This window comes from Apodemus sylvaticus, chromosome 22, assembly GCF_947179515.1.
Source record: "Apodemus sylvaticus chromosome 22, mApoSyl1.1, whole genome shotgun sequence".
Taxonomy (NCBI): Eukaryota; Metazoa; Chordata; class Mammalia; order Rodentia; family Muridae; genus Apodemus; species Apodemus sylvaticus.
The window spans coordinates 16,248,973-16,262,912 of record NC_067493.1 but is presented as its reverse complement, the minus strand read 5'-3'; the positions used below and the strand labels follow the sequence as shown (position 1 = coordinate 16,262,912).

Here is a 13,940-nt window from a genome sequence, read left to right as displayed (position 1 = left end):
ACACAAGGGCATGACAGGGCACACGTAAGCTCTGCGTGCCTGCATGGAACAAACACGAGAAGCACATGAAGCTTATAAGCTCCAGAACGGTTCCAGAAACACTGTTCAAAGAAAGCCTCGCACGGACAGCCGGTCACCGAGCCTCCTCACCTGTGTTCCGCAGGGACGGGGGGCGGCCATACTGCCGGGTCTCTAAACGGTTCGTCTCGGCAGGCCACGGGGAAGTCAGGAGGCTTGTCCATCTTAAAGCTTTCTAACGTGCTGACGATACTCTTAACCTGTTCATATTCTTCCAAGAGTTCCTGCCGTACCTGAAGAAGGGAGCGGTTATGTTAGGGGCCGTTCAGAGCTCACACAAAGTGCACATAAATTATGACAGAGTGTAAGCTTCCTTAGTGTTTGTCAAAGGGTACAAAATGAGTCACAGAAACACTGACAAACAGCTCTTAAGAGAGGGACGGACAGGCAGACAGCGGGGAGGAGAGGGCTGCACTGCATGCCTCTTCACATAAGCAAAAGCTGTGCATCTCATAAAAATGCTGCGATTATTAATGTAACTTAAAACAAGCATTTAAATTGGTAACAAGTTATCCACCCCAGACATTGAAGATGCTATGCTAAATCTTTCAATATCCTTAGAGGTTACAACAAAATCGGTCAAAATGTTCACCCCTTTTTCCCTCTCCACAGTCATGAAGCATGAACTGCGTGTCCTGAGCCCGGCCACTGCCGCAGGGCTGAGCTTCACACACAGGTCACTCTTAGGCACCGTCCCCGTCACCACAGCCTCTCTCCACTTCAGCTGTTTTGAGACCTGGATAAGGTTCAAAATGTCACTGAGAACCTACAACGTGGAAAGTACGGTCTTCAATCTTGGTGTTCAGTGCAAGCTAGTCCTCACAAGCAAACAGTGCCCGGGGAAGCTGGATGTTTACACTTGATTTTAATAATTATAGTAACTTTCAAACCAGAAAGTGTGCTTAACTCCAGGGCAGAGCAGAAGAACTCTTCCCTGGACCAGTACTGATAAGAACGCACAAGGAAGCTACAGACCACAGACAGACACGAGTGAGCGCCAAGTGCCAGTAGGTAGGACATGTGAGCCCCTTGCAGGGGCATTGCAAGCCAGACCCGTGCACAGGACACATGGGACATCAACAGAGACGCTCCCCTCTGCAAGCGCCAGCACCCAACCTGGGAGACGCCCGAGGAATAGGAGGCCCAAGGGCTGCAGCCTGAGCTACAGTGTGGGGTTCTTACTCAAGACAACTTGGTCAGTCTCCTGTTGGAAAATGAGCCAGATTTACCCTCAAGACTCAGCGGAGCACTAATCCCTGACTTGTAGGGAATTGGGGAGAGGTTCTGGAAAGGCTCCAGAGGAAACAGAAACTTCAAAGTGCTCCCTTTGTACTTTTAAGTTTAAAAGGATCTTAAGTTGCAACAATTATTGGCGGAATCATAATTCAAGTTTGCATTAACTAGACTATTATATAATCAAGTTGTACGTCAAAAAGACAGAAAAGATGTGAGTGCCTTTTATTAGATTACCAGCCCATTTGCGTTTGTAAGAAGACTTTCAAGGAAAGCGTTTATTAAATAGGTTGGAGCTACAAACAGAAATGAGAGGAGACACCGACAGCAATGAGAAATACCTAACTTCAAAACTCTGCTGGCAGACACAGTTGAGCATGAACATTTATACAATTAAAAATACATTCAATTAAGTATCCTCAGAGACTAAAATGTATGGTCAAAAATACAGACAAGTAAGTAGGCAGCATATCAGAACCACATGCAGAGTAAAATGTGAAATGTATTCAGTGTTCAGACACATAAGAACAATGTTCAAAAGCCCTGGTTAATTTCCCAACTCTGCTTCCTTGGGTTTCCAGAGCACGTCCACCATGGCGTGTGGAACCCTGGTGGGCCGCCATCCTACCTGCTGCCACTTGGCTTTGGTGGCTGGGTCTCTCAGTGACTGGCAGTGTCTCTGGATCTGCTGTATCACTCCCTGGTAATACACCATCGATGAGTCATAATTCCCCAGAAGCGCGTACTCCCGGCCTTTCTTTGCATTCTCACAGATCTCAGCCAAATTCATCTTCTTTCAGACACCTGAACGATAAAAACAAGGCTCTTTTTTTAAAAAATGTTCTTAGCACTGATTTTTTTAAAACAATTATCAAATTTGTAACAAGTGCCTTGAGAGTCTGAACAGCCTTAATAGTGAACTAAATTTCCAATTGTATACATACAAAGGAAACCACAGGACATCCAGGGAGATAACATGGAGAGCCTCTGGCTGGTGACAGACAACTGGTTGATTTAGGAGGCAACATGGCTGTGAATGTTCCTTGCTCATTTATAACAGTCACAGACTCAGTCGGACATATTCACAAGACTCTGTCCTCCCGAGCTTCTTTATAACATGGAAGGATCATGTGAGTATCATCAAGTATTTGAACGTTTGCTATTTTCACTGAGGCTGTTGGACCCCAGGAGTAAAGAGTGAGACTTCACGTCTTACTTCCAAGGACAGCCTTTGGACATCCGTCAACATTTCAATGCCCTAACTGCATCACACAGCAAACCTAAGAGAAACACACTCCCTGAGCTGAGAGACTTCCGCATCTAAACGCGCCCTTTTCCACCAACATGGATTGATTTTGTATAGGAAAAAGCCGGTCAGGTAACTTTCATGGTTGGCTCTTTCCATCCTCTGCCTAGCCATCTTTCCAGTCTACTTAATAATATCCTGACTGATCCATCCATCAGATCCCAGGGATGTCCTTTGAGCCTCTGGCTTCTAGGCCAGTCCTTCAGCTCAGCAATTCTGGCTTTTCTCTAGACTTCCCTAAGGTCTCCTAGAGTCACCCAAGGCTTCTCAGCAAAGATGCTTATGCTTTCCTCCAAGACCAAGAGCCGGTTTGTAGTAACACTGTATGTATTTCATCTGTGCAGTCTTTTCTTAATGAACTGGTGTGAGCTGGTTCAGTCCTCCCACATGCTGCTAGCAAACTGCAGCCCCAGCTCACTCACTGCTCAGAGGGTAACTAAACAATGCATTCTGCAGACTATTCAAGACCAGTTAAAGACTGGGCTGAACGGAACTCCAACAACAGTAGATGGATACCTAATGTGAAATTTTGCGTCACAGTCTGGAAGGTGACACTGAAACCAGCCTAAGCTCTAAGAATACTGATGGCCACACTGAGGAGGAGCAGAGACGTCACTTGTCATTTGTTTTATTTTCTGACCATACGGGAAGCTGAGCAACCCTGATGGTGTGTAAAAACTCCAGTTGGCACTGTAATAATTTTACAGTGGTATTTTGATTTAAGCACCTGTTCTGTCTTGGAACCGGTCATGTGAATTCATTAAGAAAGACGGCTAAATCCACTTAGTGTTCAGTAAGAGTGGCTGAGGACAATTCCTCTCATTCTGAAAACTTCCTGCCTCTCTACCTGTACTGGCTAGTTTTGTGTGTCAACTTGACACAGGCTGGAGTTATCACAGAGAAAGGAGCTTCAGTTGGGGAAGTGCCTCCATGAGATCCAGCTGTGGGGCATTTTCTCAATTAGTGATCAAGTGGTGAGGGCCCCTTGTGGGTGGTGCCATCCCTGGACTGGTGGTCTTGGGTTCTATAAGAGAGCAAGCTGAGCAAGCCAGTAAGAAACATCCCTCCACGGCCTCTGCATCAGCTCCTGCTTCCTGACCTGCTTGAGTTCCAGTCCTGACTTCCTTTAGTGATCAACAGCAATGGGTAAGTGTAAGCTCAATAAACCCTTTCCTTCCCAACTTGCTTCTTGGTCACGATGTTTGTGCAGGAATAGAAACCCTGACTAAGACAATACCCTACACTTAAAACCTGGTGTTACTAAGGCATCAGGCAGCTGTGTGGCCGAGGTGAGGGAAGGCGCTGTTGTCACTCTTGACACCGAGCCATGGAAGGGACAACAGCTAATTCCATCAGGGCCGATACTAACCCTGCATGGCCCTGACCCCAGGACATATGGACATATTATCTGCAAAGCACCGTAGAATTAACACCAGATAACGACAAGCTTCATCTCATCCCCATTTTCATAGCACCATGCCAAGCCCACCTGAGCCCACTCCGTTCTACGCTGATGCTTACAACCGTCATTCTAATGTTATCTTCTCAGATTGGAGTTGTATGGAACTGGTGTTTCGATGCCTTGAAAACACTGTACGTATGTCCTCGCCGCCCTCGACACACAACCATTCGTCAACTCTCTTTTCAATAACTTCAGGCTCAGAGCTGACTTGTCAAGTAAACAACCGAGCAGTATTGCTAACAGCTGCCATCTCATTGAGAGCCAAGGAAAACCACTCAAAATCATTTGCTTTGGTTTTTAATTGATTAATGGTGCCCTCAACGCTTTGAGCCACCGTTTGTGCCAAAAGGCTAATAATTTTAAACAAATTTATTTTCTCCAGACACAATTCCGTGCCTGCTACAGTCCAGCTCCCCGCCGGCCAGTCATTTCCTTGCTCGGCTAACAAGTTAGCCATTTGGAAACTGACCGCATTTCCATCTTTCAGTTCTGTGAGGGGAACCTCCCGGGGGAGATGGCCGCCCACTACAGTCTGCTGGTTGTTCTGGCCTTTGCCTTCTTACACACCCTGGGCATGTGATGCCGGGTGCTTCCTCTGGGGATGGAGGTGTGTACAGGCTCTTCAGCACAGCCCAGTGTACTGCGCAAGCACACTGCTTCGTCCTCCGACTCGCGCTGCTCCCTAGTTAAAATTCCTAATGCATTTCTCCCCCTTTTCTTGTTTTGACATGAGTATGCTCTGATAAAAATAATAATGTAGGTGTCGCGCACGGCACTGAGACTTGGGTGACAGTGTTATCAAGCACCGCATAACGCCTGGGCAAATGTCACTCCATCTCTGACACACCTACTCGACTCTGCCACTCCAGAGAAAGACAGCTACGAGCAGTACACAGACAGCTGGGCGTGGCTGCATCCGGATACAACTTCTGGATAGTTACTAAAGTCAGAATTTCCTTCCATTTCTATGAGTTATCAAATATCTTTTTTCTTCAACTATTAGAAGAAAGCAAGTCATCCCTAGTTCGTGGGTCATTCAGGAACAGCCTGCTGGGATGCAGTTTGCTGGGGCCTGCCTGGACCTCCCATTTGAGGGCTAGAGGGATTAAACCCCAGAGAGGCAGAAAGGAGAAACATAATTGTAGCCGGACCTTGGCTATTTTGTAGGTTCTTCTTTCTTCCGCCCTTTTCCACCCCTTTTTTTCCACCCTTTTAACCCCCTAACACTAGATAAGAGAGTTAAAAAAAGGGGGGGGGGTGGTAGGGGGCAAGGTTATCATCAGACTACTTCCTGGTGATGAGAGGCGTTGAGTTCCTTGAGGCAAGTTTGATCTTCAACATCAGGATATCTAAAATCATCTTGCTTCTTCCTTGCTCACTGCTACTTAACATACTGCAGCCGGGCCGGTGGTGGCGCACGTCTGTAATCCCAGCACTCTGGGAAGCAGGACAGCCAGGGCTATACAGAGAAACCCTGTCTCGAAAAAACCAAATCCATAAAACAAAAAACAAAAAAAACAAAAACAAACAAACAAAAAAAAAAAACCTGTAACTAACAACCAACAACAACCCTGCCTCTCAGGGCCCTACCATTTATATGCCCTCTGTCATAGGGTTTTACTGCTGTGAAGAGACACCATGGCCACAGGGCAACATTTACTGGGGTTGGCATACAGGTTCAGAGGTTCAATCCATTATCATCAGAGGGGGAGCATGGCAGTGTCCAGGCAGGCATAGAGCTGGAGGAACTGAGAATTCAACATCTTGTTCTGAAGGTAACCAGAGACTGTTTTATAGGCAACTAGGAGAAAGGTCTCTTTTGCACTGGGTGGGACTCAACCCCCCCCTCCCCCTTACCCTGTGACAGGCTTCCTCCAACAAGGCCACACCTACTCCAACAAGGCCACACCTCCTAATAGTGCCATTTCTCATGGGACAAGCTATTCAAACCACCACAGCCTCTGAAGAGTCTCCAGAATTTCAAATGTCACACAATTGCAGAACTCATAGAAGTCGACCTGCTTCTACCTTTTGGTTACTAGTGTGTACCACCATCCCTGGCCTCACCCTGGTTTTTGAGACAAGGTCTCTCAGTGGCCTTAGGCTTGCCAAGTAGGTTTGGCTAGCTGGCTAACAGGCCCTAGGGATTTCTGTTTTCACCTCCCCAGAGCTAGGATGACAAGCATGTGCCAATATAGCCAGCATTTTGTGGGGGTTGGGATTTGAACCCCTGCTCTTCATGCTTAGATAGCCAGCACTATTCCAACTGAGCCATCTCTCCAGCTTTTGCATCTGTTTAGAATCTCTTCTGAAACTTCAGGATGTGACTGGAGACTTCTAAGTGCTATCATGAAAGCACATGTAGCATAGTCCTCAGAATGTTTGTGTGACTTTGTAATAGAATGTTTGTGTGACTTTGTAATAGAATGTCTGTGGTAACTTTGTAGTAATCGAAGTGTTGAGAGCAGGTGCAGGATTGGCAGCTGACTGCTCTGCCTGTGACTCCAGAGACACAGAATGAGGCATCACATCAATGGCTTAACACCAGAAGAGATCCGGGCCCTGTCCAAGGAGGAGCTTCAGATGCCTGTCACCAGAGGGGACTTAGAGTTGGCACTTAAGAAAATCGCCAAGTCTGTCTCTGCCGCATACCTGGAGAAGTATGAAAAGTGGGTGGTTGAGTTCGGGTCTGTGTGATTGGTCAGCTCTTCCATCTCTGGGAGTTTTGTTTATGAAATATGAAGAAATTCCTGAAATTAAAAAATCTGGAATTTTTAATGAGAGAAATCTTCACTTAAAGGCCAAAACAAAACAAAACATCTAGAGGTACAGAGAAACATAGTTGAGAAATAGCATAGACTCTGCTGGCTTCAGTACCAAACCTCAAACTCATGCTACAGGATAAGCAAGCCAGGGGCCAGGTTGAAGGGCCTTCAACAGGACTGCTTCCTGCTGATTAGGGGTGTCAAGTTCCTTGGGGAAGTTCAATCTCTGCTATCAGGATATCTAATTTCTTCTTGTTGTTTCTTCTTTGCATAGGTACAACTACTTAACGAATGGTGATAAACAACCAAGCCCACTTCTTGGAGTCCTCTGAGAAGTCCCCAGAATTTCAAACATCACACAGTCACGAAAACTATCTGCCTGTTGGCAAAAATCACATCCCTGGTAGATTGAGGCAAATCAACCCCTATGGACAGTCTGAAACAGTCCTAGGGATTAAAGAAAATACAATTCTTACAATATTTCTATGCAAATTCCATGTTTTAAAAAAAAAAAACCAAAATTCTCACTACACATAATAAAGGGTGGGAATCATCCTGGGCCATGCCTAATCCCAACATTCTGAGACAGACAAGTGGATCGCTGAGTTCTAGGACAGCCTGGTTTACACATGGAGTTCTATCTAGCCAAAACTATGCAGTGAAGCCTTGTCTCTGAAACAAAATAAAATGTGGATAAATCAATCAAATCTTAAAAAGAAAGAAAGAAAAAGAATACAAAACACTTCAATGTAGTCAAAAGAAGGTTCTTCAGAAAGTTCAATAAAATTGATAACTTTCTAGTAAAGCTGGCTAGGAAAAGAGAAAATCAGAAACGAAGGAGGGCTAGTGAGAGAAAACTTCAGAGAGGGTAAAAGGCCAAACAATCTTCATGAAATAGACAAGTGTGTGGGATCATGACATCTCAAAACCCACTAAGAAATCTCATCAGTCAGTGAAACTGAGTTTGTTATCTAAGACCTCCCCAAAATACTCCAGACCCTTCTTCACATGTGAGTTCTAACAAGTGCTTGGGGAAGAAAGAAACGAATGCTAAAGACACTCTCCAGAAAAAAAGGCTAAAATTAACTAACCATTTAAAGTTTAACTGGTCTTCAAAGTAGAACCAAAAATGTGTGGGCAACATTCAGCATGGTAAATGGAGACGGAAGGGGTGGAAGCATTACTCCATGACATTGAACCCCAATGCAAAATTACGTATATGTAATTTTGCACATATATATAACATGATATATATATATATATATATATATATATATATATATATATATATATATATATATATGTAAATCAGACACCACCAAATAACAGTAATATCTTTTATCAGCTTTCACACTTGTCCTTTTTAAATATTACTGTCCACACGCTAATGAATGGGTCTAATATGCCAACAGTTCTGAGGTACTTGAAAAATAAGCAGAAATACCTAGAAATTCACGGGGAACGGCAAAGGCCTTTTAATGACGGCTTTGTTGGGTCTCGCATCGACCTTGCGCCATACAGAAGGTTCTGCACCGAGAGGCAGCACCCTAGGAGGCCCAGGCCCCACACGGTGGCGATGGGGTGGGGCCGCTTGTGCAGCGACTGTGAGGCCGGAGCGCAGCACTGAGGCTCACCTGCGCTACTCCCGCCCGACGCACACCTGACGCACACCGCCCAATTCAGCGACCACCCCGGAGCCCCCTGCAGACAAAGAGCCACTTTGACACCATCCCAGCAGCTCCCAATTTATCGGTCTGTCGCCGCGCTCCGGACCCCTGGGCTTTGTAGTTCTCGGCCCGAATCACCCAGCCAAAGCAGTGAGCCTGATGAGCCACCAAACTACAAGACCCATGATACCCTGCGTCCGGTGCTACATATTGCACGGCTCTCCCGCTTTTCCTCCCGGGGAGCGGCCTGGTGTTGGCAGCCGAGGCTGTGGACTGGGGCTGCGCCCATCTGGGCTCCGCAGCCCGACTCTCCCGGTCACGCCCGGCCCCTCGGGCTCACCACTTAGATCCTGCAGGTCAGGGCTGTCAAGGAACGGGAAGGGGCGAGGCGGGGTGCCGTTAGCCGCTGCCCGGAGTCCGTTAGTTCGCGGCCGGCGCGGAGAGGCGGTGGCGCACGGTTGCCATGGCAGCTGCGATAGCGCTGCTGAGAGGGCGTGGGGCTGAGTCAGCGCTGGGAAGCGGAGCTGTGGGGAAGGATGTGCAGGGGCGAGTGTGGCGAACACGAAGCCCTCACCCCACAGGATGAGGAACCCGAGACCCTAGGTGCTGCACCTGCGGCATCCGGGCGGGGCGTGTGCGGGCGGCAGAGCGCGGCTCCTGTCTATGGAGGCGACCTTGCAGAGCCAGCTCTGTGGACTGAAGGCCGCTCGCAGCCCCATCCTGCCATCCTTCAGGGACTGGAATGAGAACGAGCCATTGCATAAAATGGCGTGTGCACACAGCCTACAGGAGGATTCTGAACTCTTTGGAACCCCTAAATGGCACGGATCCCCACCCATTGAATTCGAAGCCATAATGTGTCTTAGGCACACGTTTGCGAACTCACCAGTGTAGTAGTATGGGCCGGGATTAACAACCTGGGCTTCTAACACAGCTCCATGGCTAACTGGTTGGTAGCTGATGACTCGAGAGGCCTTACCTGCCTGCTCTGAGAGTTTAGTCTGCAAAATGGAGCTATCCCTGTGTCCCTGAGAGAAACCTTTATAATGATGAAACAGTATAAAAGTCTGGCACCTCACATAGTAGCTTTCAGATACTAGTTAATCCAATCGTAATAAAAGTCAAAATATTTGACTAGTGGTTGATGTTGGGTTGGCCGAGGGGGGAGTTGTCCTTTACCAATTAAAAAGTCTTATATCGCTGGACAGTGGTGGCGCACGCCTTTAATCCCAGTACTTGGGAGGCAGAGGCAGGCAGATTTCTGAGTTTTAGGCCAGCCTGGTTTACAGAGTGAGTTCCAGGACAGCCAGGGCTACACAGAGAAACCCTGTTTAAAAAAACAAAAAAGTCTTATATCTTGCTAAAGGTTTAGGTCAGGGAAGTCTCTATAGCTGTCAGAACTCATGGGATAGAAGTTATGATTTGTACATTTTGTTGTGTGTAAATATACCTCAAAAGGAATGTAATGCCTTAGGAAGTTAGGAAATTAATAAAAAGAGAAAGTGAGTTACTGTCCTTAATATTTTTTCATGATGCCTCTTAAGAAATTAGCACAGGCAGGGCACGGTGTCGCATGCCTTTAATCCTAGCACTTGGGAGGCAGGGGCCAGCCTGGTCTACAAATTGAGTCCAGGACAGCCAGTGCTTGTTATACAAAGAAGCCCTGTTTTGAAAATAAACAAAAACAAAGCAAAAAAACAGAAAAGTAAATTAGGACTATGTAACCTATTTGTTAGAGAGCTTACCTGACATGCATAAAGCCATGGGTTTGATCCCCTGTACCACATAAATGGAAAGTGGTGTCACTCCTCTGTGACCCAGCATTCAGGGGAATGCAAGCAGGAGGATTAAGTGTTCAGGACCAACCTCAGCGACATAAAAAAAATGAAAGGCCAGTTTGGCATTTGTGAGAACCTGTGAAAGAAAAGAACAGATAAATCATGATGGAGCGGTGGGGGCGGGGGTGTTAGCGGCTCAACACCTGCAATCTCAGAACATGGGAGGCTCTGTAAGTCAGGACACTTACCTCAAACTGGAGGTCAACCTGGGCTGTAAGGGGAGACTGTCTCAAAAGGTGGGGCAGACAAAAAAGGAGGGAAAAGCAAGCTACTGCATTGCCAGAGTCATCCTATCACAGAGATCTTCCAGTTGGTTCCAGCCTCTTGTTCCATGGGGGACCCAACCTCGGGGTCACTTCTAACGCAGCATCCTTTCCCTGAGCCCTCAAGACTCCCTCACAAGTTACCTGCAACTCTGTTTCCTCCCCTCCCTCTCTGAAATCAACACCCTTTCTTTGCTTGTTTGCAAAGCACACTTTTTTTTTTTTTTCTGAAGGTCTGGAGTAGGTGGGTTTTTTTTTTTTTAATTGAAACTTGCTCACTCGAACACACCCCTAGAATTAGAAATCTTCTCTCTTAAAAGTCTTTTGCCCCTCCCTGTGGCATTCCATCCGTGGACTCCAATTCCTCTAGCAGAAGCCACATTGCCCCTGCCCAGCATTCTACAGTGCCTTCTCTCCTATCCTCTTTCCCCAGTACTTCCCATCTCCCAGCCCACATTCTCTTTCCTGCTCACCGCTGCTGACCTGGTTACCAGAGTATTTTCCTACACAGACAAAGTGCCTTCCCCAAAGGAGCTCCAGTGCCAGCAATTACAATAACCCACCCCCACCCCACCCCGGGGCCGTGGAGATGGCACGTCCTTTAAAGGCTTGTTTTGAAAACACAGCACAGTCTTGAGTTCAATGCCCAGGAGCAAGGTAGTGAAAAAGCTAGGTGTGGCCGCTCAATTTGTATAATGGGGGGGGGGGGAGGGGGAACGGGGCAGGGCACACTAACCTATTTGATGACTTCCGGGCCAGTGAGAACACCTGACAGCACTTAAGGGTCCTCCCGCTGCCATACGCACTAGAACACACATGGACACTCACATATGAACCCAGTATTTTCACACCATAGTGTATATCCCCATATTCTGATTTATGCACATGAACTGTCAGTCTATCTTCACACTTACCACTCTTACTACATCTATAAGAGCAGGTTATCTAATAGATGTAAGAAAGCAGGAAACAACTAGGATCTGTTTGAAGAGAAAGAAAATCAGAACTCTGTGCATGTCTAACTTATAGAGAGAAGCAACGGCATTTAACTCGTACAGTCCAGGAGAGAGAGAGAGAGAGAGAGAGAGAGAGAGAGAGAGAGAGAGAGAGAGAGGGAGAGAGAGAGACAGAGAGACAGAGAGACAGAGAGACAGAGAAGGGGAGGGAGAGCGCTAACTGGGAACACTGTGGGCCTCTAACCTCAAAGCCCATCCTCAGTAATCCTCCAACAAGGCCACACCTCCTAATCCTTCCCACACAGTTCCCCCAACTGGGGACCAAGCATTCAAATACATGAGCCTATGGGAGCCACACTTGTTCAAACTACCATGTTCTGTGCCATTAAAGTGACAGTACTATACAAACCCAACCCCAAAACCAGGGTTGAAAATTAATGTTAAATCACTCTTATAAGGAGACATACTGTTAGGATTCTGTCTAAACTCCACCCCACAAATACCTAGCAACATCCAGGTAGGCCTGGCCTACTATACAAAGGGATGCTCGACCCCTCCTCTCTCTTACTCCCTCTTTCTCTTATCTCTCTCTTACCTCTCTCACTCTCAGCTTCTCTCTCCCCTCTCTTGGGCTCTCCTCCCCTCCCCCTCTCTCCACGTGGTCATGGCTGGCCTCCTCTTCTTTACTCTCTCCCTCTCTCTGCCTTTCTCTGCCTCCACTACCCCCTTAACTCCCATCCCATGCCCTGAATAAACTCTCTTCTATACTATGCTGGTGTGTGTCATAGTGTGAGTCTGGTCCCTTGGGGGAAGGGATGCCTTGGCATGGGCCCACTGAGGCCCCCTTCCCCCACACCGCCCTATACCATATTCTCTAAACCTCTTTCTCTTTTTATGATCACAACACTGATGCAGTCATAGATTTGTTTCTCTTGGGATCTCGGACTTCTTGGCCTCTAGAGTTTGATGTTGCTGATCACCCATTGTGGTGACCTGTGACCCTTGCTCTCTTTAGAGCTTTCCATCTGTCTATTGTATTATTCCCCAACTCCTCTACCAGTTCCAAAGGTCACATCTCCACACCTATCCCATTTCCAGGACTTTACCTCTGAACTCTAAAAGATGCTCAGACTCCCCTCTCTGGTCTTGACACCAAAGCCGCAGATTTACACACCAAGCAGGGCTTATGCGTCCTGGCTGTGTTCTTTTGCTTGTGTTCACCTGTGTGGCCACCATCAACATCCTACCTATCTTGAAAAGATTTACACAGACCCTTCCCATACAGATCACTTTTCTGTTCCTGATCATCTCCCCCTTCTCTTTACTCACAGAATCTCCCACCACTTATCAAAAAACCTGACGTCAGGGCTGGAGAGATGGCTCCGTGGTTAAGAGTACTGGATGCTCTTCCAGAGGTCTTGAGTTCAATTCCCAGCAACCACATGGTGACTCACAATCATCTGTAATGGGATCTGATGCCCTCTTCTGGTGCGCACTCATAAATAAATTTTTAAAATATATAAAAATATAAATAAATTAAAAAAAGAATCCTGCTATCCATTCTGTCTGGTGATAGCTCATCTATTTCTTATTAGCATGTTCCTTACTATTATTTCGAACTTTTCTTCATGTTTCTGGATATTCTCCCCAAACACCATCACAGACAGACAGACATTTGTCATGTGTGTTGGGGTACACATATGCACGCATGCATATGAAGGGCCAGAAGTCACCCTCCAGTATCATTCCTCAGGTACTATACTCCTTAGTTTTTTGAGACAGGGTCTCTTGTCTCTCACTGGCCTGGGATTCACCAAGCCATTTGGCCTCGCCGGCCAGTGAGTTCCAAGAGATCTGCTTGTGGCATTACAAGCTCACCACCAGGCCTAGATGTTTCCTTATAGGTTCTGAGCCCTCAAACTTGAGTCTTCATTTCAGCACTTTACCAACTGATCCATCTCTCAAGCCTCACAGTATTTTACAGATGACCCCTGACTTTTCTTCTAGTACTTCCCCATAGGAATAGTTGTCCCCATTCTTCATAGAAAAGTTTGTCCAAAGGCCACCAGTGCATAGTGCTGAATCATATATGCTTGTTTTTCTTCCCCAAAGACATACTCTGATTGAGTTTAGTTTATAAATTAGCCATAATAACACATTAACAATAATAATAGGGCGGGACAGTGGTGGCGCATACCTTTAATCCCAGCACTTGGGAGGCAGAGGCAGGTGGATTTCTGAGTTCGAGGCCAGCCTGGTCTACAGAGTGAGTTCCAGGACAGCCAGGACTACACAGGGATACCCTGCCTCAAAAAAAACCAAAAACCAAAACAAAACAAACAAAAACAAAAAACAAAAAAACCAACCCAAAT

At 46.6% G+C, this 13,940-nt stretch overlaps 1 protein-coding gene across 4 annotated transcripts in view; it reads right to left on the bottom strand.

Annotated features, from left to right (window-relative positions):
• The window catches only part of Katnal1 (katanin catalytic subunit A1 like 1), a 52,402-nt gene extending 43,365 nt beyond the window's left edge, over positions 1-9,037 (bottom strand). The window contains exons 1-4 of one of the 4 annotated variants that reach the window (XM_052169102.1): positions 8,852-9,037; positions 6,732-6,829; positions 1,940-2,115; positions 151-311 (exon numbers count right to left, since the gene is read on the bottom strand). In XM_052169102.1, coding sequence (XP_052025062.1) covers positions 151-311; positions 1,940-2,101 — 323 coding nt within the window. In that variant the 5' untranslated portion in view covers positions 2,102-2,115; positions 6,732-6,829; positions 8,852-9,037. The other 3 variants (XM_052169101.1, XM_052169103.1, XM_052169104.1) reach the window with 3 other exon arrangements.
• Between the last annotated feature and the right edge of the window lie 4,903 nt (positions 9,038-13,940).